At 37.4% G+C, this 12,945-nt stretch overlaps 1 protein-coding gene across 6 annotated transcripts in view; it reads right to left on the bottom strand.

Moving 5' to 3' along the window:
* Positions 1–12,945, bottom strand: part of Mitf (transcription factor Mitf) — a 147,305-nt gene that overhangs the window by 95,100 nt on the left and 39,260 nt on the right. For 3 of the 6 annotated variants that reach the window (XM_083045803.1, XM_083045800.1, XM_083045799.1), the window contains one exon: positions 1,179–1,386. In XM_083045803.1, coding sequence (XP_082901929.1) covers positions 1,179–1,328 — 150 coding nt within the window. In that variant the 5' untranslated portion in view covers positions 1,329–1,386. Of the gene's footprint in view, positions 1–1,178; positions 1,387–11,794; positions 12,754–12,945 lie in introns of those variants that run through there. The other 3 variants (XM_083045798.1, XM_083045801.1, XM_083045802.1) reach the window with 3 other exon arrangements.

The raw sequence follows: 12,945 nt of genomic DNA, 5'->3' as shown, positions 1-12,945 counted from the left end.
ATGTGATTAAAACATTATCACAACTATAGGTCATTCGTGACCGCAGTGATCACATTGCGCGTGAAGCTAATTGCGAGATAAACAGTACGACGACACTTACATCTTCTCTCGTGCCCTCTCTCGCTATCTGACATTATTCTGAGAGGTTTACATAAACACGGTGTACCGAATAGATCTATTAACGACGCTATTCGAGAATTCGGCTTGCCTTACTACGATACGGCAAACTGCGAGAATCTCGAAACTATAAGGTATCGTTATCTTAACTCGTCCTCCTGTACGTATATCTATATGCACAATGCTTTAAGCGACGGAAACGCAAACGACGGTAACCGGATGCTTGACCCTCCCGCGCTACTTGGATAACAAGACACTACTACTCATCGGGAAGACCATCGCGTTGGACTTTGGGTACTTCGGTACTTAGCAGAAGTCTAGCACAAACTCTAGTTTTGAGATACAAAACTTTACTTAATATTAAATATAAGAAAATCGAAGAAGAAAGTTAGAGAGAAAGCAGACAAAAGAAGATGAAAATACATTCAATAAATATATTATTGGAAAAAAGCTATATATTTATTATACAGAGGTGCGGCGATTATTACCAGATATTCGAATCGAAAACGTGCAGTAAAATAATAAATTCACAGGATTGAATAAATAAAGATAAGGACATAAGTTCCATGATACAGCAAACGTCTAATAAATAATTAATCTCTATACTAAAATACTTGAATAATTTAATATTCCGTGTATATATACAGGGCTTCCGATATAATAATAGCCGCATCTCTCGTGTGCAGATAGAGCGAATTAAACCGAGTAGAAAAGTCCGTTTACGATCTTCAAATAATTAGGGAGAAATTAAAAAGATCGGCCAATCTACGCGAATATAAGCACGAGATGAGAAGAGACACATCCCACTATATTACACTATTTATATAATTTATATAATTAAACACAAAATTTAATATATATTATATATATTGTATAATAATTGCTTGCACACACGAATAGAACATATAATCACGCAATTTATAATATAATGCTAGCTACGAATTCAATATAATAGCGTAGTATTATCTCGCACGAGGCAACTTTATAATGCTATATGATTTGATTCTCATGCGCGAGAAATTTAGCATCAGTCGCGTAAATCCAGCAATGACAGCACATACTTGTAATACTTGCGATGGCACATCCACCCCAATGGTGGGCAACGGCGTAGGCGGCACCGGTCTAGGTGGTGCAGCAGCTGGTCTCTGCTGCTGCAAGCTCTGCCGGAATTCCGCCTGTCGTCTCTCCTGCTCCTGCAGCTGCTCTCGCATCAGCTGCAGCTTCAATTGCGTGCGCGATGTCGGCGTAGCTGTTTTGAACGTCGGCGGACTGAAAAAAGCACAATATTTTTTACACGTAAGATTTTTTATCCCGAGACCTCTATAGCTGGCGTGCTTTTGCCATTTATATTCGCGCTAACTCACAGACGAAAGCTAATTGTAAGTGTCGTTTGTCTGCACACTCGAAGAAATCGGATTTTTGTCCCTTAAACTCGGAATTTTCCTTCCAAGCTGTTAGGCCTAACTTATTCATTTAATTTAATGAGTTATAATTTATATCTTCACAAAAATATCACAATAAAAAACTCTATAAATTCAAGATGTATAACATGTAACTCTTTCATATCAATTATTATAAAGTAAACATTTAAAGTGATATTTCTTTAATGACAATTATAAATAAATTTCTCGGTAAAAAATAAACTTCTTAGAAAAAAATCTTCTCCATTTCTGTTATCGTTGTAAGTCATCGGTTAAAGTAAATGACGAGCTGCATCAATTCGCTCGGAATGAGGCTCGATCAATTATGACGCCGCGCGTTTGTTGACGATAACGCGAGAATATTTAGCATTGGCAGTTGAGCGAATACGTCGTCGAGTCCTAAGTCCGAGGCAAGGCCAATTAATCTCGCAGCGCAAACACTATTGAATCGAACTATCTGTCTGCGACGAGTCGAGAAGAAAACCCCGTAAAGTCAATCGGCACGACTCGCGGCGGCCAAGTAATAAGTCATTAATGGAGAGACGTGATAGGCGAATAATAGGCACGTCGCAGTATACGATTCGTAATATGTCGCGAAACGACGAGAAACAACAATTTGTTGATTCGTTAAAGAAAAAAATGGTGTTCAAGTCTCTAACGACAAATACATTATATATTAATTAAATAGTATATTTTTTAACGCACGCTTTTAAAGCTAGATTTAAATGAGATGTGTGATTAAGCACAAAATTTGATACTATAAATAAAAATTTCGCATTAATATAATGAATTGCAATATTAATTCAACAATCATATAAGAAGATAAAAGATACATCTAATGTCAATAAACATCTCGTTGCGTAAAATGATAATGCTTCGAAGTTGATTTGTTCAAACAGAATAACTAGGCAGAAACTCTCTTTATTGACATCTCGGCCGTTCTACCAAATGATATCAGAGAGAATTAATGGTGCCATGATTCGGACGTAAATTCGAGTGATGATATTACCGAGTTTTGGCAGCGCTCGACGAGATTCGCGCGATAAAGCGCGCGGAATCTCCCGAAATTCGCGTATAACGAAACGGCCATATAATTCAAAGCATATAACTTATTGCACATCGGAAGCCAATAAAATAAGTAAAGTTTTCTTTGAATTTTGAGGAAAAGCGAACACGTTGAATCACGCGATCGTCTTTATTTTAACATTGATGATTAATATGGCGCGAATAACATTTTTCGTTCTTGCACTATTATAGCATTAAGAATAAATGTATGTCATAGAGATGTCCGTATTTTGCTGCCGACTGAAGGACATTCCCAATTCGGGAACAAAGCCAAGATCTGGCCATAAGAAAGCCAAAATAGAGAGATTGCGCAATCTGGATCGAGCGTTAGTTCGCGAGCGTCTTTCGAGACGATCTTCCATCTTCGATATTTCACGCTTATCATATCTCATATCCACTTTGTCTCGCGGAATATTGAAAGAGAACGAGAAATGTTGTTCTTCAATCTCCATTAATTTTAATTTATAAATTTATTTGTATATTAATTTATCATAATTATACAATATTTAAGTGTATCTTTATTTTTATTAATTTTATGTATTATTCAAATATTGTCACAGAGAGAAGATATACCTGCACGTATTTGCTGAATATTAACTGCGAACTGCGAGAGTGTCTAGAAATTGATCTAATTAAAAAATTCAACGACGCGACATTGCAATCTTCTGTCATTCGTTTGAATTGATTTTGTATATTCATAGAAATTTTACTTTACATTTACGAGAAATTTAACAGACTCTCTCTCGTTACGTTGTCGCGGGATAAGGATTAAAATTAAAGAAACGCATCGATAACGAAACTTAAGAAATAACTGTTTAAGACAACTAAATGATCAAACTTTTCAAGATTCAATCTTGTAGCCAATAGAGAAAGAAGAAGTGATGTCACCTCTACAAAGAAGGACGCTGAATATTCGTTCAAGTCTTAAACTCAAAAGCCATCGTCTTTGTACGATTACGAAATTAAAAATTCTTCCGTTTCCAGCCGAGCGGCCGTAATAAAGCTGTTACAACTTTTATAATAGTAGTACCGGCTGGCTCGTGAAAGGCGATTTAATCAGAACACCAGCTTTCCCGGAGACCATTAAAACGTCTTACGAATTTTTCTATCGTCTAAAAGAAACAGATTTGCTTCTCTCTTTCTTAACACTTTTGTTTTTAAAAGCTTTGACTTTTTCAGCAACACGTTTACGAAATTTTCTTAATATTAATTAAAAATTATAATTTCAGATTTTCATTAAAATATTATATCATATAGCACAGTATTTAAAAAAAAGATGAATCTTTCTTTTTACTCCTATTATAGATATCTCTCTCTATTAATAAAATATCAAAAATATTTCATTAATACATATTAATTTTATAATATGTATAAGTGCTATTAAAATTAAATTTGTATAATAATAATTATTATTTTTAATATAGTAAATAAGGAATCTCTCAATATATTTAAAATAAATTTGAAGAATTAATATCGTCAGAAGAGTAGCAATCGGAAATAAGAATCGGGTATTACTAGTGATGGCTGAGTTCACTAGAAAACTTGTGACCGATTAAAGAACGGAACGAAAATACTGATAGAAGATTGGAAAAGTTTCCGATGAAAAATTTTCTGCGGGTAAGGTCAAAGTTGAAATGGAATTGGGTAGTTTTATTCCTTTCTGATAAAATCGTTGTATCGATATTTGGTGGAAAAATCGAGCGACAGCGGATCTGATAATGTGTACCTTTGATTCCGGCTGTTTGTATTGTTTCAATGCTATAACATCAAACTTTATTCTCCCGTTACGCCATTAATTAAGAAATTTAATATCGCTCCTAGACGAAATTCGCCATTAAAAATCGATATAGCCAAATTGCTCTTGTTAAGGTTGTCGAATTAAAAACAGTAGTTTTATTTAATAGAAATTTAATTATCTTAAAATCTCATCGCAAGAAAACTTTTTGCAGTTACATAGACCGATTATAATTTGTTCGTTGAAAATTTATTTCGACATAAAGTTCAATAATAAACGTCAAATATTTTTATCGATCAATTTGACACAATTAATATCTGTTATTTCATTATATCTGGATCTCACATATTCTATTAATAATAATTATTATTAACCAGTCATCTTGAAACAGATAATAATATAGCAATAATAGCAAGTCTGTGTAATAGTAATTGAAGGGTCGTAAAGCGAATTCGCACATTGTTAAATATTGCATTGCATAACTCTTGTTATCGCCCGGACAATGCAATCGCATCGATTTCAAATACGTTCGCGAAAGGTTTCGGCGGCAAAAGCTTGACTTTATATAAACAGTCGATGGATCGAAGGTGACCACGGCGCACTCGTATATTTCTCCTCGACGATATTGGATATTGGACGGTCGAAAATAATTTTCGACGTTACATTGGATACCATTAATTCTCCAAGGTCACGTACGAGTCTGCTCGCGCAATATTCGCGCGAGTTTCTCTCTTCAGACTACGTATCGCACTTTTTGCCGGCGGGCTTTTATACATGTCCCGCTTAGCGAAATAAAGTGTGGAGAGAGGGAAAAGAGAGGGCGCGATCGTAATACTGAATTTAGTGCTTATATAAAGAGCGACGGAAAATCGCTTACGGCAGCTTCATGCAAATGCGCTCTCTCTCCGGTCCTCCTTCTTGCTCACTGTCTCTCTATATATGGTGTTCAAGGAAGGATTCTCTTTGCAAGAGAATCATCGAGAAAGAATCCTCAGTGGCGAATTTAGAAAACATGTAAATTATCACATTATCACAGACGTAAAAAATAATCAAGAAAGTTGATCACAAGTATTTAATTAATTAATTAAAAGTAATACAAATAAAATTATTTAAAAAATAATTTTGTAAATAGCACGCAAATTATTACAATTATTATAATATAAGAAATTATATAACTGCTGTAATAAATTAGAGTGAGAGAGAAAAAGAGCTAAAAGTAAAATAAATAAAATATCTTTTATGATAATGCTATATTTTTTATAATCGTTTTGTACATCATTTATTTTCTCTATAACAATTTATTAATTTTCTTTTTTTAATATCAGGCGAGCTTTGTGTTTCACTGAAGAAATACGCCACTGAGAATCCTCGAACAAGGATCGCCGAGAAGATATTACAGAATATGGAAGGTGGAGGACTGACGGTATTAATGTCATTAGTCTCTAAGAAAATCGGTGTAGTTCGCCGTCGCCAAAGTTTTATCTTCATCCCCGCGAAATGAATTAAGTGAGAAAATATAGCCTCTTCGGTGAGATGGTCGATATAAATCGCGATAATATGGAAAGCAGCTTCTTTGTCGGATTAATGTACACTCTCGACTAAGATGTCGGCTTCGGTCGAACGGGGCCGTACGTGCACAGAATTTCATCGTCGAAGCGGAGATTATCGTCGCGGGTGGGTTCTCGATCGTGAAATTCGAACAGCCATTTACTCCGATATTCGATATTCGATATTCCGACGCGAGAGAATTAATCTTAAAGAGCACACGAGTGAATTTATAGCGAGACTAAACTACAATAAGTAAGATAACACAGTGTAAATATACATAAGTTTCTAATATATTCCCATGAGATATAGAATTACAGTAAATCATTCTTTTCTCAACATCTTATTTTTGAAAATGACAGAATTATATTTCAATATTTATAAATAATTTTTAAGACTTGATGTATCGATTTATTAAGTTAAGAATTTTTATTACTTATAAAGAAAGAGCGGAAGACTCAATAAATTTTATAAATTTAAAGCAGAGACTTTCAGTCTGCAAAGTTCTCTATAGAATTGAAATGTACGACATAAAGATGAGATAAAAACTCTCGCAAGATATATTTGGTGTCATATTAAATGCCACACCGCCCTCGAATTCTCTCTCATAGCTTTCCTCAAGTTCTCCCGGTGTAGAATTTAATAACGGATCGGCGATCCCGCGTCCGCGAAACAAACTGGCTAGAAATAAATTCTTCCTTTGCCTCCCGCTTTCTTCAACGTCGCTAATACCAGCTACAAAAGTTTCGTGGGGTTTATGAAAACCAAAGAAAGTGTCGACTGATAATAACAATCATAATCGTAATAAGCAGGCAGCGGAAAACGATTTACCCTCGGCAGGGGAACGATGGGAACTTGCCGGGAAAACTTCATCGAGTTTAACGGAAACGAGGCGAAGGAGAGGAAAAAAATGACGGGGATAAAAAAAGAAGACACGAAAAAAAAAAAAAAATAAGACGAAGAGAAAAGATAACGAGACGGAAATACGATGTTAAGGTACGCGAGTGGCCCTTTAAAATATTATGGCGACCAATATCTCGCTACCAGACTGGTAGTTCCAATTTGCGACTTTTATCAATATGTCATTCACGTAAGCCGTCTTCTCTCGCAATCTTGTCTCTTATCGCGCGCGCTCGATTTTCTCGGCGCATATTGTGAACCATCACACATATTGTTTGTGCTCCAAATAATATCATAGAAACTTTGGAATACGATATAAAAATAGAGAAAGACCAACATCGAACAATATAAAAAAAAAAAAAACAATATGTTCGATAGCAAGATATATGGCGTCCCAGATTTATCAAAACAATTCTAGATAAATCCTTTGAAAATAAAAGATTGATATCGAATTTTATATTGCAAATATTTCCATTAATTTCGAGTATCGAAAATACTTTTTCGTTGCTTTCTCTGGAAAATATCCTGTATAAAGATATGAAACAAAAAAACTTGAAGCTCGATGAAAGATGTAAGAAATATAAAAGACTGAAAATGGAAGCTAAAAGTATAGCTTGCAATTAACAATGTTGAAAAGTGAAGAAACTTTCCATGCCGACCGGAATTATACGGTGCACTCGATTAATCCACAGTAACGAAGCTTTCTAACAAAGTGCACTTAAGTCGCTATGCCTTGCTAAATGACCACTACCTTCCTTGTTATAGCATTACAAATTTTCCACCGTTAATCACAATCCGCCCAGACGAAAAGATCGCGCGGAACATTTTGCGTCGATTGAGTGTCGCGTTAATTCGAACAGGAAACTTTTAATTGTTGGAGCGCGGATGAGAAAGTAATGATTATTATTGCAACATTTTTTCTCTATTACTTATAAAAGAGTTAAAAACTTATCGCGAAACACTCTGTACCTACAAATCTATCTCGAACAATATTTTATAATTCACATGCAACAAACAAAGAATTTTTTTTTTCTATTTCTGCGAATTCTCTCTTTCTTTCTGATTACATTTTTTAAATATATTCTGAATGAAATCATGTTAATCAATACCAAGGTTTATTACGGTTTCACATTACAATAATTATTTTACGATATTTTTAAGCGTGTACACGGAGAGAATTTTCTCTTATCAGAATAAAATATAAAATGTTTGATTAACTATGCAATTTAGTAAAATTAATCAAACATGTTTCATATTTTATTGTGATAGATATTATTATTTTTATTGTGATAAATATTAATCAGAGAAATTCTCATAAAATTCTTTCCATATTGTCCCCACGATTACCATGATTTTCAGGGTAAATTCTAAGAGAAAATTTTCTCTGTGTAGAAATCGAATGTCGATCGAGATCGATCGGCGCGTGCCTAGCAGCAGAGACTCAGGCCCGTTAAGCTCAGAATTCTCGCGCGAGATTACGCTTTCGCAAGCTCCTCTCGGTGCGGAGGGTAAACGCGGAGTTTGCCGGCCGGAAAATTACGCAAGTTGACCGTACGGAATCTCGACCGTAATCTTCGGCGCGTACGTGCATATATACGTGCGGTGGCTGTGAATCGTGCCGTACGATCGGACGATACGGATTCGGGTTATGCAAATACGAGAACCGAAGAGAAAGAGAGAGAAGATGAAGATCCGGCCGATACGTTACAGAGGCGACGCATTACCGTTACCGTTACCATTCTCGCTTACCGTAGCGGAACCGGGGTAAGGTAATCGAAAGCCCCTGGACGAAAATCAGGAACAAGGTCGTGCGACCAGCACGTGCGCGCGCGAGACGTAATTAGCCCGTACGACAAAGCGATTTAGCGAGAAATTATTCGCGATACGGTCTCTCGGTGTAACATTTACGGCGCAAGGATGGCCGTCGGGCACGAGTTGTGTAATTTAATCGCGTATGAATTATACACACACGAGGATCGGTTAATTCTCCGCCATATACAATCGCATGGCTGATGTATATACCGAGAAAGAGAGAGAGATTGGCTGCCTTCCTAAATAGAAATGATTTTCTTCTAAAATTATTTGCGTCTGTACCTGCTATTATAGTGCGCGAAATCATATGATGAACCGTGTATTATTATGTCAAAAGTAGATTAATCGTAGCGACTGTAAACAGAAATTTGCAGAATTATAATAATAAGCTGCGACCATCGCTGCTGATAAATGCGCACGTGAGTAAAAGAGCACCAATTTTCCGAACGAAAATATGAGTATATATTGTCGAAATGTGTATGATCAGATCTGTAACATTTATAGAGCAAAACTGGCCACGAACTATAACAGCGTGATTTCGTCAAATTGAGAAACATTGAGTAGCATTGAGACACTAAAACTTCGTTTAAATTCATTAATTTATAATTCAAATAACGATAGCTTTTTTTATTATTCTATGCATTTTTTGTATTTATTTTTAAATCTTATTTTCTACTCCCACCAATAAGTCTAAAAAAGTTGTATTTCTCGCTATTATATTTTTAGAATAGTTGATTGCGACAGAGAAGGAGCTAAAAATAAGACGTGATAATCTATAAACTTACGCTAAAAATAACCGCATTAGCGTTATACCTAAAGTTCTATCTATTTGAAATTCGCAAAGTCATTGTTGCTAGTTGTATACAAGCGATTGCGTGTCAATATAAGCGACTTAAAAACGTGCATTCCGACTCCAAGCAGAGTCTCGTTTTCGGAGGACGCGTGCCGATCTGGATCCGATCCAAATGTCAGTGCGAAACGCACGTATGGACGAAAAGAAAAAAAAATCGTATACCAATATGGATTTCGATGTTTACATTAGCCTCTAGACGAGTGCACTTTCGCGCGTGTACCGCATGTATGAGTGCGACATGACCGGAAGCGAAAAATATCTGATAATTTGTGCACGCCAAGTACAGTAGGATGCGCGCGATGAATCGCACCGTCGCGTTTCCTGCTTTTATCCGAAAGAAAAAAAACCTCCGGCTAATTTATACGCGGCTATTAATGGGGAATTATGTTCCTGTAACTTCCATATTCATTTGCAGCCTCCTATCCGACGGCAACGGCGCTCATAATTTTCCTCCTACGCCCTTTTCCTCAATAGCCCGCCCCGGTATATAACACGAAATTGTTTGAATATTTATGACGCGTGTATGCAATTGTGTGAAGCTGGTGTTACGCGATGTATTTTACGCACACCGATAATAATCGATGGAGAGATGTACCCGGGCATTTGTACCGGGAAGAAGAGACGGTTAAATTCGGATAATTTCAACGCGTGCTATGTTTATGTTGTGTTATGACAAGCTCGATTAAATGTAACGCGAGCGCTAAATTTAACATCGGACCATTCAGCCACGATAGAAATTTTAAATCGATGATAAGTGCGACGAGATTTTCGAGAGAGAATATCGTATAATAATATTCTAATAGTAATGTGATGATTAAATGCTTTCGAATTATCAGGTTAACTAGTATTGACCAGATATCGTTAACACGATTACGAAATAACGCGGAAATTAAATATAATTATGACATAATTGAAAAAAAAATTTAATCTTACTATTATTTTTTATCGAAGATCAAAAATACCTTCATTCAGTATCTTAAAATAAAATGTATTTATTGATTTGTAAACAAGATATATCACTATATCAAATATCTCTCTGTATGTAATAATGCCAGATAAATAACATTTTTATATTTTATCGCGAAGCTACGAGCAATAAGGATGTTGACGCGGAAATAAAACGTTAACGTCTCTCACCAACAACATCAGGGAATTGATTTGAGATTCGATGATTTTAACGGATGCTATTTTCCGCGAACAGATTACGACGGAAGTTTTCGGAAGACGTCTTCAAAGTGACGAGATTGCGCAATATATTCGAAGGCCTGGTTGCAATTTGCATGGCGCTTCGATGCACTTCGCGAACGGATACGACGGATACTCGCGTAGTTGCATCGCATTATGGCTGCTGCCACGCTGATTGCTCACAAACGCAAAGTGTTGTCTACGGGCAGACGAGTGATTCGCGTTCAGTGAGGAGTTGCGAGACAAGGACGTTTAAATTTGGACATAGTGTTTACGACCGACGTGTATAGACGATGTGCGCGACGATCAACTGCAGCGCGCACATGAAATAGAGGAAGACTGGCGGTTCCTCGTCCCGAGACGGCGAGGAACAATACGCGACGACATCGATGGATTATAAACCGAGGACATAACGGCGACGTAAACCGATGGAGAACCGACTGAACGGAGTGATTTGCTCGCATAGTACTTGCGGGAAATCGGTTCCCTCGTCTACCCAAGATAATGTATAGGAATCTATAAATTCGTATTTTTAACCAGAAATTCTCTCGTCATACTTTATTTTCCTACAGGCTGAGAGAATTAACAATTTATATACATCTTAAATTTTTATGTTTGATTTGACGATTGATCAGTCTTTGAGAGCTTTATTATTTGAGAGCGATATTAAAGCAGGATTTTAATTAAAAATAGAATTGAAATTTTCCTACTTTTATCAGTTCTCAAAATAATAATCAATAGCCAAACAAAGCACTAAGAGATACATAGTATGGCTCTTTTATATAGTTGAGACACGAAAATTTCATTCATTCACGCGCATGCAACTATCAAAATAGCTGTACTATCTTTAGAGTTCCTATAGAATTAGTCAGACAGTCACGATTATGGAAGTGACGATGTATGTAACAACGTATTCAGGATTTGTAACCAACACTCTAAATTACATCATTTGAAGACGGAAATGATAAGCAGGAACATATGGTTATAAGTATCGTATAACCATTATAATTGTGTCTGTACACATATAATTATTATTATATATATCTCATCAATAAGGGTGTAAAGAAAAATTCTCGAACAAGAGGCAATACCAGGCAATCAAATGCCTGCGAAAGGGGTTAAAATTGACGGCAAATAAGTATAATTGTATAGAATGCGCACATATAACACCAGACACTAAGGAAGTTAGTTCTCGTTCGGTGCAGTACCAGCCTTGCAGTCGCGTGGCGCGCAAAGGTCGCGCCACGTTGGAAACGGAACAGCTGTCGGGCGCAATCGGGGCGAGCGTCCCGTCGACGATCGACGGGTCCATCTCAAGGATCATCCGCAGATCCTCGTCGATGCCGATGTGGACACGTACCCGTTGCTGCTCGTCGTCGACGGCATCCGAGACGGGACGATCGTACGGGAGAGACGAGGCAGCCGCGAGATGCGACGTCTCGGCGCGCGCCGGCGGCGACGGCGACGGCACCGACGTCGACGTCGACGTCGACGTCGTCGACGGCCGCCGTATCACGACGTCGTTGATGCGATCCAACCGCGACACCAGCTCCTCGAACTCGACGATCTGTCGCGCGGTATCGAACACGCCACCGCCTTGCATCGCACGTTTCCGCGCGCGCGCGCCCGCGTGCGATCAGTCGGCCCGGGGCGTCGCGACGCTACTACTAAAACCGGAGCCAGCATCGCCGGCGACAACGACGAGGAACCATGACGATGATGATGACGGCGGCGACGTTGGCGGCCAAGAAGCGCCAGGTAGCCGATGGACGGGATATGCTCTAAACGCGGATCCTGCCATTCTCGCGTTTTCGGTCTCCCTCTTCACCTCCTCTATCTCTTCCGCGGAAGATGGACAGCTGACGCCTGTCTATTTCTCTTATTCTCGCCACGCGCGCATTTATTTTCACTCCAACTCGACGTCGTCGCGATTCGACTCGGTGCGTCTGAAAACCGCGTCGCGAGACACACGCGCTCCTCTTTATCGTTGATCCTATACATGCGGCATTCATAGAAAAGGTATCACGGTGTGCCAAATCGATTTGAAAACATTGAATTGAAAATTGGTTATTTAAAAACCATTTATATCCTTGTAATTAAGATTTTAAGTACAATATATAATTACATGAAAAGAATGAAATTTTAATGACTGATTAATAATAACTGATCGCAAACTTTACATATTTATAGATATGCTATCTATAATTGACCAATATTTTATAGAATTTAAAGATACAGCATTTTATTTTTATGCGTAAATAAGATAATATAAAACAAAATACATATTTTAAATATTTCAAATATGTAATTTT

This window comes from Prenolepis imparis, unplaced genomic scaffold (assembly GCF_030444845.1).
Source record: "Prenolepis imparis isolate NDT839.2.m4 unplaced genomic scaffold, iyPreImpa1.0 SCAF_9, whole genome shotgun sequence".
NCBI classification, from domain to species: Eukaryota; Metazoa; Arthropoda; class Insecta; order Hymenoptera; family Formicidae; genus Prenolepis; species Prenolepis imparis.
Note: the sequence above shows the minus strand (reverse complement) of the source record. Positions and strands in the feature narration are given on the sequence as shown.